The sequence below is a fragment of the Marmota flaviventris genome, chromosome 6, assembly GCF_047511675.1.
Source record: "Marmota flaviventris isolate mMarFla1 chromosome 6, mMarFla1.hap1, whole genome shotgun sequence".
NCBI lineage: Eukaryota > Metazoa > Chordata > Mammalia > Rodentia > Sciuridae > Marmota > Marmota flaviventris.
The window spans coordinates 134117587-134131342 of NC_092503.1; the positions used below are offsets into that span (position 1 = coordinate 134117587).

The 13756-nt window shown below is 35.3% G+C and overlaps 1 protein-coding gene across 2 annotated transcripts in view; it reads right to left on the bottom strand.

Annotated features, from left to right (window-relative positions):
* Positions 1–1094: 1094 nt before the first annotated feature.
* The window catches only part of Exoc2 (exocyst complex component 2), a 198084-nt gene continuing 185422 nt past the window's right edge, over positions 1095–13756 (bottom strand). For both annotated transcript variants that reach the window (XM_027954808.2, XM_071613618.1), the window contains exons 25-28: positions 13149–13271; positions 7401–7462; positions 4632–4691; positions 1095–2706 (exon numbers count right to left, since the gene is read on the bottom strand). In XM_027954808.2, the coding sequence (XP_027810609.1) occupies positions 2613–2706; positions 4632–4691; positions 7401–7462; positions 13149–13271 (339 nt within the window). In that variant the 3' untranslated portion in view covers positions 1095–2612. The remainder of the gene's footprint in view (positions 2707–4631; positions 4692–7400; positions 7463–13148; positions 13272–13756) is intronic.

Genomic DNA, 13756 nt, shown 5'->3' on the forward strand with positions numbered 1-13756 from the left:
ATAAGAGAAACATATACCACTACCTTGTATTTGAATCAGAATTAAAATACAACTATTTTTATTCATTCTCTTAAAGAAAAATTCATGCAAGGATGACACAGAAGTGGGAATGAGTCAGTAAGCTGTGCCTACAGCAATTATGCTTGTTTTGCAATGCCCAAATCATTTCTAGAACATGCCACTTTCATGGTACACTGATATAGAAAGTCTTAGTAAAATCAAATTATTTCTAATAGTCCCTTAGCATTTAAAATGAGGCCTACTTAGCTAACTCACATGAAGCTAAGCTGACCCACATAGACGTGGATCTGTTAAAATCAAAATGCTACCTGCAGATGAAAGCACCTTGGACACCTCCATTTTTTTTTTTTTTTCCTCAGCTGTCTCTGTGAAACTTGTTGTAGGGTCTGATTTAACTCTCAACTTTCTTCTAACTTATGTCATGTTCCTCCATCTCCACTTAACCACTAAACTCATCTTCTGTAACATAAGTAGCTCTTGAAATCCCCCTTTCTTCCAAGAAGTTCCCCCCGACTACTTGGAATAGCCTTCCTTGAACTCCCTCATTTGGGTATGGGGTTTTTATGCTATACTTCCCTCCATTCTCTGAGCCATAACTTATTCCTATGTTGCTGAAGTTTATTAGCCTCTTGCACTTATGTGTTTCCCTTGAACTGTGTCCTCAGCTGGGAGGAAGAACTGGAGTAGTAGTAAGGCAGTAATGAGGTCAGGAAGCCAGAGGGTATGAGTGTGAACATGGGTCCTGCCACTTACCAGTCTTATTGTCTTAAGAGAAGTCACCAACCTCTCTATGTTTAACTGGACAAAGGAGGTGACCCAGCCTACAGTTATCATAAGCTGTTGTGAGGATTAAACAAGGTAATGTAGTACAATAGCAAGCATGTGGCAAGTTCCCAACAAAAGATTTAGTGGGACACCTGATAAATGCTTGCTGACAATGACTTGACAAACATAGCGTAGACCAGCGTTTAAATGTTTATTTTTGAATTAAAACTAGACATATAAGCATTTTATAACTAATGAAAATGTTGAAATAGACACTTGGGTAAAAAAAATGTTAACTGAACTACATCTCAGAGTGAAGAAAGATTCTTTATTGGCTGAACATACTGTACTAGATATTTAAAATAACACAAACATTCAGGATTGCAGTTTTATAATTTAGTTCACAGTCATGCTAGATACAATGGTTAACACACTCAGGAAAGACAACTTTCTGCATACATTAATTTATCAAGCCACGTCTGTAAAAGATTAAACTTTTAACGTTCAGTTATTGTGAGTCCACCCAAACATCAAATTAACAAATACAACATTTACTTATTTCACATAATTCTGTATATTGCTATACTGTGCTCTAAAATTACTTGTATTACCAAAGACATTTATTCCAGCAATTGAAAAATAGAATTCTGTATCACCTACAGAAAAATTTGAAGACCTTGACAAGTAAACCACAATTGGAAACTGTTTTCTGAAACAGAGGGTAAAATGGAGTTAGGTTAGAGAAGCCACTTTGTCACAGTGACCTGAACCTATTCTGGTAAGTCCAGTCAGTAGTGAATCACTGCCTGCTGACCCAAGGGTGTCTTTTTCAGAAAACACTGACTATGCCAGAGTAGCATCCTTTCAGCTCCAGGGCAAGATTTTTCAAAGGCTAAGAAGTGGTGGAGAAAGTAAATCACTAGAATCAAAAGCAACAGGCAGGAGTGCCAGCTGTCCCCATGTGCCTGGCTTATTCTTTAGGTGACATTGAAGATGGTGCTGACAGTGCCTGTGAGTTTGGCATAGAGTCTGGCATTCACATCCCATCATAGACAACACACAGGTCCTTAGGAATCAATGACACACCAATGCTAAGTGACACACATCACATACATCAAATCAAAAAGAATGAGTGAGAACAACAACAACAAAAAAATGCAAAAGGTGTTAAATATTTAGTACTGTGAAAAATAAAAACTGGACAACAAAATGCAAAGTTAATTCATGAACCACTTTTTAATGCAAGACCGTAAATTTACCCCAAACCCACATGAATTAATGATGTAGGACCATCTGTATGAAATAAGGCTTTAAAGTACAGCTATGCAGTTTAGGATAAAGTCCCAAAGATGTCTAAATATAACTTTCAAATTTCTTATCAATCTCTTCATGGATCTTATAAACTGCTGACATTAAAAGTGTATTAAATGATACATATAGAAATGCTTTCAGACATGCCATGTGCCATCTCAAAACATTCCCTAAATAAGCTGTTGCTCCCACAACACTCACCAGGCAACATTTAGCTGAGGCAAAAATAAAATAAAATAAAAATAAAAACAAAGTATGTCAAACAGTCATATAGAACCTTATTAACAACAACAAAAAAAGGGCACACAAAAAAATTACTGCTTGGGTTTTTCAAATACTGTCATTTTGGTTGAAAAAAAAACATACATTAATTTCTAAGCTTCTGAGGTGTGGGGGGAGGTGTACAGAGAAATTGCAAACGCAGTGCTCTATACACCTAATACCTTTAGGGCACTTAGAAAGTGAATATTCTTATTACATGTTATCTTTCTGGACTGCCCTTCTTTTGCAGGTATTTATGTTTTCATCATGGTTGAAGAAGTAGCTTGGAAACAGGTAAGCTGCAAGTGCATACTGCTCTTGAACTTGTTCAGCAGCTCTTCCAGTAACCTGCAGGGAGGAGACACTATTTCACAGCCTGACAGTGAGGGTGGCTTAGCAACCTAAGCAAACAAGTAGGGAGCCAGCTTGCCGAGCTTTGCCTTCTGCTTGCTGTTTTTAGAAGGAAGCTGAAAAAGTCATTATCTATTGATTCTTAATAACAGAAACAACTCAACCAAGGAAGCTGGTCTAAAGAATATATTAATATACACATTGTGTTTATATTTAAAAATGTCCCTCCTGTCCCATTCCCCTAGATTAGATTTCTCCCCTAAAACAGAGTAATATTCGGGCCTATTTTTTAAAATTCACTCTAAACATTTTGAAAAATATTAAAATTCACTTTTTGTTATACATTTCTATGAAAGCTAACAAACACATATAGTAGTCTACGTGTTCAGGAGACAGAAGAGTTCCATCATCCTTTTGTAGTCAACCTTTACTTCTAAGCTCACACCACAGCAACCCTGACTTCTTTTTTGTTATTTTCTGTCCCTCTAATCTTCCATTTTGTCTTTAACAAATATTGGAGCATGGTGAATAAAAGTAGCAAGTTAAATACCAGGGGAAACAGGGTTAACTCTAGCTCCTCTAGGAATATCATTCTGCTATGATTCTCAATTGTTTCCCTACTTGGTCTGATATATTCACATAATTTAAAAGCTAGAAGAAACTTTAGAGCTCATCTGATACAGATGAAGCAACCAAGTCCTGAATTTCATGGTACTAAAGTCAGGAGATTGTTTCATGGTTGAACAATGCTCAATATTAGAACATTATCTTCCATAGTACATTAAAATATAGTCCTAATCTGGGATTATGTCAGGGTGTCTGTTGTTCCAGACTCAAATGTACTAGGCTTCTGAGCCATGCTCCATTTATTTAAAATAGAGGTGACTGCTTTAATCTTTTATCATATTTATTTTAAAGAAATAAATAGGTTGTTATAAATTCAGTTAGAAGTCAAAAGTTAGTGAGAGAAGAAGAAAGTAGGAAAATGGAAGCAAGGGCTGTTGGTGTGGGCACTGTTTGTTCATATATCTATCTGCCAGTGTGAGAAACACACAAGGGATTGCACTGGGGATCACATAAACTGGGTAGCTGGTCTGTTCCCCCTTCTTCTAAGCCCCGTCTACTCTCAATCTCATGTGACAGTGCCTCCTATTGGTCAGTTCCTGATGTTCTGTCTGTGCTCTGAGTTCCCACCACATTCCCCTCTGCTAGGGAGCCCAGCCAGCCCCATGTGCTTCCCACTGCACCCTGATGGATCACATGCAAAGGTGGGTGAACTTCAGCTTCAACTGGTGAGGAAGCAAAGAGCTACAGCATTTCAGTTGCTTCAGATGATGCTAAGTTAGACAGTTAGCTCCCTGGCCTAGATTTTCTCTCATGTCAGAATTCTTGTTATTTGAGTAGTAAAGTTTAAATACAGGTTGAGATCACTACTGTGGTAGTAATGAAATATATACAATTTTATGATGCCATATTATATAAATCTACTTTCTTCATAATTTTTATTTTGTAGAGAATAAAGTATACACTATTAAACTAGTCATAAAGAAAAAAAAATACTGAGTTCTGCACTTTACTACTCTGCCCTCTTTATTATATTCTTAAATATATAAGCCAATAATATAGTGTAAGTCAAATGAGTTTTCTTTGGATATTTTCAGTCACTTAAAACTCAAAAAGTCTTAATTTCTAAATTATCTTAAACCTAAAAGAAAAGTCTTACCTTATTCTGTCACTTGGAAGAAAAGCAAGATACAAGTAACTTGGTACAGCTATTAAATACTGCTCCTCCTTAAATCCACATCATCATCATCATCATCATCATCATCATCATCATCATTATCATTTTTAAAGGTTCTTCAGATAACAAAACCTTGTTCAATACACCTAACTATCGTCTGAGGACAGCACAGAGAACTTACTTCTTATCTGCTCCACTTGCAAGCTGAGGCAGGGCTTCCAGGGCCTGTTTAAAACTAGACCTGGAATAAAAGGATAACACTTAAGCCCAAACAATTCAGAGTTCTGAGGGAATCAATTAAGAGGATCACTTAAAAATTCTTAAGCATATCTTAAGTATAAAGAAACCAATATAAGGCAGTGAAGCAAGTGGAAATATGAGAAAAAGTAAAAGTGAAAAACAACAGAAAAAGTAAAAGCAAAAGTGAGGCTATGATTACTAGACAGAGGCTTCACAGGAGCAGGGTCAGAAAGACTCAACTGGGAAATGAAACGTCACCTGAACAAAAGGGGGCTATTCATGGGAGAGGCGGGCTTAGTGTGGACATGTTCTAAAAAACAAGATCTTTTTTCTTTTTCTTTTTTTTAAACAAAACTGAACTACAGATAAAGTAACAGGTATGAGAAGAAGGAACTATAAAGAAATGGGAATAAGCTTGTAAAATATGACATAAGTAAGGACATTATAGTGTTGCCATGTATTGGGCCTGATTTACAGTCAGTATCTTATAATAACTAAACATGGTCTTCACAGGATTTAGCTATTATATTTAAAATCTGTAAGAAAATGGACAGATGTCTATATACTTTAAAAAGGCAACATAATTTCTTTACATGAAAAGGACAAAAGGAATACATTTAAGATCCTCATATTTGGTAGGCTTTTTTTTTTTTTTTTTTTTTTTGGTGTCCATTGAATCCAGGGACGCTTTACCACTGAGTCACATCCCCAGTCCTTTTTATTTCTTATTTTGAGACAGGGCCTCCTTAAGTTGCTGAGGCTGCCTTTGAACTTGTGATCCTCCTGCCTCACCTTCCCAAGTCTCTAGGATTACAGGGATGGGCCAATTGCACCCAGCTTGTTATGCTTAACTTTTCCAAGTAGAAAGTATCAGAAAAATCACTGAACCAAATGAAAAACATGTTAGGAGAAAATATTTGGTACTAAAATGTACTGTTTACTAAGAAAAAGTTCTGAGGATTTTCAAATCTCTAATGACTAGTCAAACTGAGGAAATAAATGTAACTGTTACTATTTTAAGATGTTCTGTGATTTTGTATTATAAAAACATCCTCATCAATCTACCAGGAAGTACATTTTTGAGCAATGTTTCTTAAACTAGGGGCAAGTGCTACATTAACATATAAAGAGAAGAAAAAGTTCCAACAAAGTCATAAAAATGGGCGCTGGGAATCTTTAGTTGTACCTGAGACAGAAGTGGGGGCTTGAAGGGGTCCTTATTGGTATACTCAGCCTTCCCAATAGTTATTTGGTTTTCCTCTTTCCTGGGATGGTGGGAAGGCACTGCCATTATCTCCACCATCGTCTTGTTTCTTATAAACCTCTTTCAAAAAACTGAGAGAAATGCAATACTATTGTTCTTCACTGTCACTATTACAATAACAATGGATAATGATGACAAAGGTTATACTACCTAATACTTGTGGGGGCACCAACAGTTTAGAAGGTAACTTGATATATTTTGTTATTTAATCTTCTCATAACTCTGCCTAGGGATCCACATTGAGCTTCCCCAATCAAAAATCTGAAATTCAACATGCTCCAGAATTTGAAACTTTTTGAGTACCAACATAATGCCACAAATGGAAAATTCCATAGCAAGCACAAAATATATTAAAAATATTGTATAGAATTACTTTAAGGCTATGTATTTAAGCCATATATGAGACAAATGAATATCGTGTTTAGACTTGGGTCTTAGCCCTAAATACCTCATTATGGATATGAAAATATCACAAATAAAAAATAATTCTAAATCCAAGCATTTTGGATATAGGGTACTCAACCTGTATTATCTTCTTTTTCTAGATGAGGAACTTAGGCTCTGTAAATTTTAGTTCTTGGGGAGAAACAGGCACTCAGACTAAGCAGATGTGGACTGGGTGCTTTTTATCGTCTATATAGCACTTGGTGCTATATAGAAAAATGATGGTTGGGAAAAGATATGGTTGTACACAAACATGGGAATCTTCTAGAAATAAATTCTGACAATCAGGAATGAAAAGCTAACCTCATTTGTTTAGAAAAAAAATTTTTAAGTTTTTTCAGGTATAATGATATCAGTAAGAATGATGGCATAAGCCACCTTATCAACACTGGAAATGAATAAGTATATTACAGTGTCCTTAAATATTTGATTTGCATACTACTTGGCTTCTCAGGCACAGAATTACAGTATTTTCTAGGTAATATTGCAAATGTGGTAAATAATTTTGTAAAGGCAATTGGTAGCTCTGTTTCACTTCATCTACTGATATTTCAATGGTAGGAAATCCTGACTTTCATTCAAAACAGCTAAAAATTATCATCAAATTTCCACTACAAAATTTTGTAGAGAAACCACAAGGCTTCCTCTTATACTGATATTTACAACATTCGAGCTGTCCTTCTAATCTGCTATGAATAGAATAAACCTCAATTCTTCTTCGCTTCTTTTTTGAGATGTAATTCTCTACCATATAATTTATGATAGTAAGATTTATCAGTAATGAAAGAAACACATAAAATTGTATTCAACACCTTTTCTTTATTTTGTGCTACAAAGAAGTGATCTTGAGAATACTTGGTTTATTGTAGGCTCATACTGTGTAGCTAAAAAATTGATCAAATATAATCTTCAGCGCAAGTTTTTGAGCTTTTTTAAAAAGCATGTAACACACTAGTAAAACAACCTTTTTAAAAGCAGACATGAGAACACTTGACATCTTACTTGCTTTCAGGTGTCAGGTAAATGGCCACAGTATCCCTCAAAGCACAGATCTCAAGTCTTGCCTAAGATGAGGGAAGGACAGAGAGACAATAGGAAGCTGTGTTAATTTTCAAATGCACACAAGTACTGAGGGGAACAGTTTCTCCAGTCTACTACCCACAGGACAGAGTGGACATGGTGGCAATTAGTTGCAAAAAGACTTTCTAAAAACTGTATAAAGAAATTGTCTACAATAAGATTTTTGTTTTTAGCAAAAATTAACTTGAGTCAAGTATGATTATGTGCAGACAGAGAGCTTTATACCTCACATGAAAAGTACAAACCATGCAATGATTTTCCAGCAATCAGTATTTACTATCTGACTTGTAATGTGCCTGCTAGTCTGATGGTGACAGGAAGGAAACTCTGAAACAGTGGCCCTGAGGGGCCCCTCCCCCACAGTGGGGGAAGTCTAAGGACCTTGCTTTCTCAGCCAATGCCCTTCCAAGCACATGGTTTCCTCTCAAAAGCTAAGCTGTACTCTACAGATTTAATGCAATCCCTATTAAAATCATAGCTGTGCTTTCTTAAAAATGGAAATTAACAAATTGATCCTAAAATTCATATGGAAGTGTAAGGGACATAATACTGCCAAAACAATCCTGAAAAACAGGAATACATTTGGAGGACTCACACTTTCTGATTTCAAACTTACTACTGTGCTTCAGTAATCTAGTCAGCGTGGTATCAGCACATGACAGGCACTGAGATGAAAGAACAGAACTGAGGGACTGAATAAACCATTACACATATGATCAATTGGTTTCAACATGATACCAAGATCATTCAGTGGAGAAAGAAGAGCTTCTTTAACAAATAATGCTGGGACAACTGGAGGTTGAATTTCTTCTTCAGTATGAAAATCAACTCATAATAAATTATAGATCCCAACTGTAGGAGAGAAAACTATAAAACTCTTAGAAAATGGACCGAGATTGTGGTTCAGTGGTATAGAGTGCTTGCCTAGCATATGTGAGGCACTGGGTTTGATCTCCAACACTCTATAAAAATAAAAAAATAAAATAAAGGTATTGTGTCCATCTTCAACTGAAAAAATATTTTAAAAAAAATTCTAAAAAAGGAGTTCTTATGGTTTACATATGAGCTATCCCCCAAAAGCTCATGTGTGAGACAACGCATGTATTTCATACATGAAAATTTCAGAACAGACAAATCATAGAGATAGAAAGTTGGTGGCTGTCTGTGGTAGGGAAGGAGACTTATAAGAAAATGGTAGGAGTGACTGCTAATGAGTCTGGGGTTTTTGGTGGGTGATGAATATTATGGTGATGATTGGGCTATTCTTTGGATACACTAAAAATCCCTGAATTGTTATTCTTTTTCTATTGTAGGCAAACTACATGGTAAATGAAATTACCTACAAACAAAAGAAAAGCTAACCTAGGGTTCACTTCCATGCAAGGACACATAAGCCAGGGTTCCCTGGTGCTTCAGAACTGTACAGTGATGACACCCACATACTTGCAATGCATTCTCTAATTTCTCTGTCCTGACAATGGGCGTTGGAGAAGCATTTATAAAAAACAAAACAAAACAAAAAAACACCCATTCTCAGGAGTATAAGAAATAATGTAAAAGAATAGCAAAAGGCATAGCTAGTTTATATAAGATCAATTTTATTTAGTGACTTCTGTTTGGAAAAAAGTTGTTTGGCTTCATTTTGCAGTGTTTAAAAAACTAGAAAGCATATGAAATTTTCGTCTCTACTATTTAAATTCTAGTACAGGCAAACAACAATAACAACAACAAAAATTACAAACAGACCTAGAGGAAAATATTAAAGGGAAAAAAATGTGGTAGAATGCTTAGCTGAATATCTTAGGAAACAGATTAAACTGATGTAAAACTAATTTTCAGGTAGAAATTTTATTCCATCAAAGTGACAGGGTATTTCAATTAACCTATGAATTATGTCAATTATAAAAGCTATAGCTACTTAAATAATATACATACAATTGTAAGCCAGAAAATGTCACAATACAAGATCAGCCAAATTGTCACTCTCTTCTTGCTCTGGGGAAGGTTCTGGATATTGGCCCATCTGTAAGTGACTGAAAAATGATCCTATAGTCCCTATCCAAGATACCTGCTCCAAAGAAGGGAGTTCTAACAGTCATTCTTACCAGGAAAGGGTGAAGGTGGGAGTTTAGACTCACTTGAACTTTTTCAAAATATAAAATGCTTGCTCATACCCTCAGAGGGATTTGTAATGTCAGAGAGTAGATTAGTTATAGTAGCCAATAGTCTCCTGACTTGTACACCTCAAAAAAGCTCCCCATTGATGCTGATATTTCTTCCCAACCTTTGCCTGCTGGATCTCTGTGGGATTTAGCCATTGAGTAAATGAATTGCAGAGGTAATTTGCAGAGAGGGCAAACTTTAGTTATAATTCTAAGACTGCTGAGGGCCAGAGTAGTTACTGAATCTTCCTTCAATACTACAAAATTCACCTACTAATTATCTTTCATAATGGAACCATTATAATTATGATGACCTTTCAACTTATACTATAATATCAAAGGGCTGATAAATCCAATTTCTAGAGAAAACTGGTGGCAAATGGAAATGCAGCATAGGTTTTTGTAACTGATTTCCCTCTAACCAAATTAATAAGTGTTGTCTATCCCTTTTCCATTATATATATATATATATATAGAGAGAGAGAGAGAGAGAGAGAGAGAAAATTTTCAAAAGTACAGACTTCTAAAGAATATGATAGTGACTACCTGTGTACTCAGAGGTTCTACTATTAACATTTACTTGACATACTGCATTCAGCAAAATGTTCCTGAGATTCATCGGTAGTTTTTTTTCTCTTTAATGCTGAAGAGCATTTGGGTCTATGAACATATTGCAATTTGTTTATTCTGTTGATGGACATCATGGACACCTGTGCAGTTTCCTGTTTGGGGCTACTATGAAACAAATTACTATGAGCATTCTTACATGCTTTTTTTTTTTTTTGAGACAGATATTTTTGTTCTAGTTATCACAAGGTTGGAATAGCGGGGTCATAGGGTATGCATATGCTTACTTATAGAGGAAACTGCAAAAGCTTTCCTCCAAGGTGTAGTACTTTATATTCCCAGCAATGTGTAAGAGTTCCAGTTCCTCCACATTTTGCCAACATTTGGTAAAGTCAGTCTATCTTGGTGGATGTCTACTGGTGTCTTTCTGCAAAGTGAACTTTCATTTCCCTGGTCATCCTTTACTGACTCTTTTACTCTTTTGGATATCTAGTTACATACATGCTAACTAAACCTCTGACACTGTCCCAGGAATCCCTGGAGTTCTGTTTATTTTTTTCCAATTATTTTGTCTATGCTATTCCCATCTAGTAGATTTTAAAAATTTCATTCACTTTATTTTTCCATTTCAAAATTTCTATTTGGTTCCTTTTTTAGGGTAACTATTTCTCTACTGATATTTCATACCTATTGGTTCATTATGAGCATATTCTCCTTTATGTCACCAAACATAGCTGCTTTAAAATTCTTATCTGCTAGTACCAACAACTTGATCATCTTATGGTTGGTCTCAGTTGATTTTCTTTTCTATTAAGAATGGGTTATGTTGGGCTGGGATTGTGGCTCAGCGGTAGAGCGCTCGCCTTGCATGTGTGGGGCCCTGGGTTCGATCCTCAGCACCACATAAAAATAAATAAGTGAAATAAAGATAATGTGTCCAAAAAAAAAAAAAGATAATGTGTCCAACTACAACTAATAAATAAATAAACAAAAATGTTTAAAAAGTTAAAAAAGAAAGAATGGGTTATGCTTTCTCCTGTTTTGTCAGTTTTTATTAATTTTAAATTTGTATCCTGGACATTGTGAATGTTATGGTTTAGAAACTTTGGCTTCTATAATATGCCTCTAAAGAGTTCATTTTTTTTGTTTTAGTATGCAATTAATGTATCTGGATTCAAATTGAGAGCTCTTGGCTCTTGGGTAGCAGTTCCATTCTTACTTCAGTATTTTAGTCTTATCTGGGCTGGTTAGATTAGAGTTTAACCATGCATGTATATATTTAAAAGGTTCAACAGAGATTTAGGAGTTGTGTATATAGAATCTAAGGCACTTGCTTTCTTTCTCTCTAGGATACTTCCCTGTTGTTGAGGCTGCCCCAAAGCCTGATCTTTTCTATTTATTTATTCATTTATGTATTTATTATGCGTAGTTGGACATAATACCTTTATTTATTTATTTTTATGTTTTGCTGAGGATTGAACCTAGAGCCTTGCACATGCTAGGCAAGCGCTCTACTGCTGAGCCACAACCCCAGCCCGCAAAGCCTATTTTTTAAACCAGAAAGATGGCAGATTTTGGATTGAAGTTTTTGGTACCCTATAGCCTACCTTCAGGCTAAAAATCCATAAAAAATTGGGGAATTCATTCATGTTCCATTTCCTCCAAAATCTGCTTACTCACTGACACATTTGGTGCCTTGTGTCTTCAGGTGTTTTATTGTTGTTATTGTTTGTAAATTTTAAAAAATCATTTTCAGATCTTATTCACATTTACAGCATTATCTTTGGAGGGTTGGCCTGATGGAAGTTTCTTCAGCCATTATAGGAGAACTGTTATTGTTTGTTTTGTTTCTGGTGTGTGTGTGTGTGTGTGGTGCTGAAGATGGAATCCAGGGCCACAACCACTGAAACACAAATCCAGCTTGCTACTGTTTTGTTTTTTTTTTCCTTTTTAGGTTTTTAAAATTGCTTTTATTTTAAAAAGTTAGTATGTGTATAACAGGAAACAAAAACACTAGCAAAGATCAAAGTTATCCAGTCACAAGTAGCTTAGTAGGACATGTCCTTCCAGCAGTTCCATTCTTATTTCAGTTTTTATATATGTGTCCACATATATAACACCCCATTTTGTGTGATTGAGATCATTGTGTGTACTGTGCTTTTCCACACATCATGAATATTCACCAATTCAAAACCCCAAAGCTACAGGAGTATTTTGATAGCCAAGAACACACTGTTAGAACTCAATCTGTTACAAAAAAAAAAAAAACCCAAAAACAAAAAAACTGTAATCCTATCTTTCTTGGGGACAAAAATTTCATTGAAGTGGCAACAGGTCTCAAGATAGAAATACTCTGCTACTCTTTTTTTTTTTTTTTTTCTTTCAATATACTCCCAATACTCCAGGTACAAAGATAATTCATAGGCAGGGAGTTTCTCTCCCATACACCTACACATCTGCTCTCCTTGAAGTTGGCTTACATGCACACCAAGAATCAAGTGACTTGTTTATAGCAATTGTATTTATAAAATTTAAACAAATGGGACATAAACCAATGAAATGTGAGATAGCTATTTGTGCTTTCTATGTACAATACATTGAATGCTTTGAAAGATTTATAAATAAGTTGGAACAATTTTCCTATGAAATTGAATATAATGAAGATATGCACAAAGTAAAAAAAATCACAATATTTTGAAGTAATCTGCATTCAGATAATTTTTACACTTAATAGTCTTTAAAGTTTTGCTCTAAGAACTGAAACAGAAACTCTGGAACTTATAAGGTAACATGGGTGTGTCTCATGCAAGATATATGATATATCTGCAATCAGCAGAGACATTAAAAAAACTGTCTATATGTCACAGGATGGATGAGTTAAAATACATTTACATATTTTAAATAAAAATAAAATTTCAACACAGAATTGAATTTTCGTTACCTGCAGTGCTCCATTTTTGCTGAAGGAGGAAACACACTGCATCAGTCGACTTAGCTCTTCAGAAACTGCTTCTACCACCTTGGACAGTACCCGAGGCACCAATTCTTTGGAAATAGTAAACACCTGATGGGAGTTTAAAATAAGAAAAATGATATACTCTAGGACTTTTCCTGGCCTGAATTTGTTAAAATCAAAAGGAACATGCAAAAACTACAAAACCCCATAGGTTTTCTTATTCATTTATTTATTATTTTTGGTAGCAGGAAGTGAGCCCAGGGGAGCTCTTACCACTGGGCTACATCTCCAGCTCTTTTATTGTGAGTCAGGGTCTTGCTAAATTGCCCAGGCTGATATTGACCTTGTAAATTTCCTGCCTCGGTGTCTTGAGTGACTGGGATTACCTGTATGTGCCGCTGAACCCAGCTCTAAGTCATATTTTTAATAATTCTATTTAAAAATACAATATAGACAGTTAAAATTTTGAGAGTTACTGTTGATGTGGATAAACTAAAATTTGATTTGAAGATTTCTTCCTCTTCCTATTCTTTCACAAAAAAACAATTTTTAGAGAAGAAATTAGAAAAAAATACACTCTGGATAAATATTTT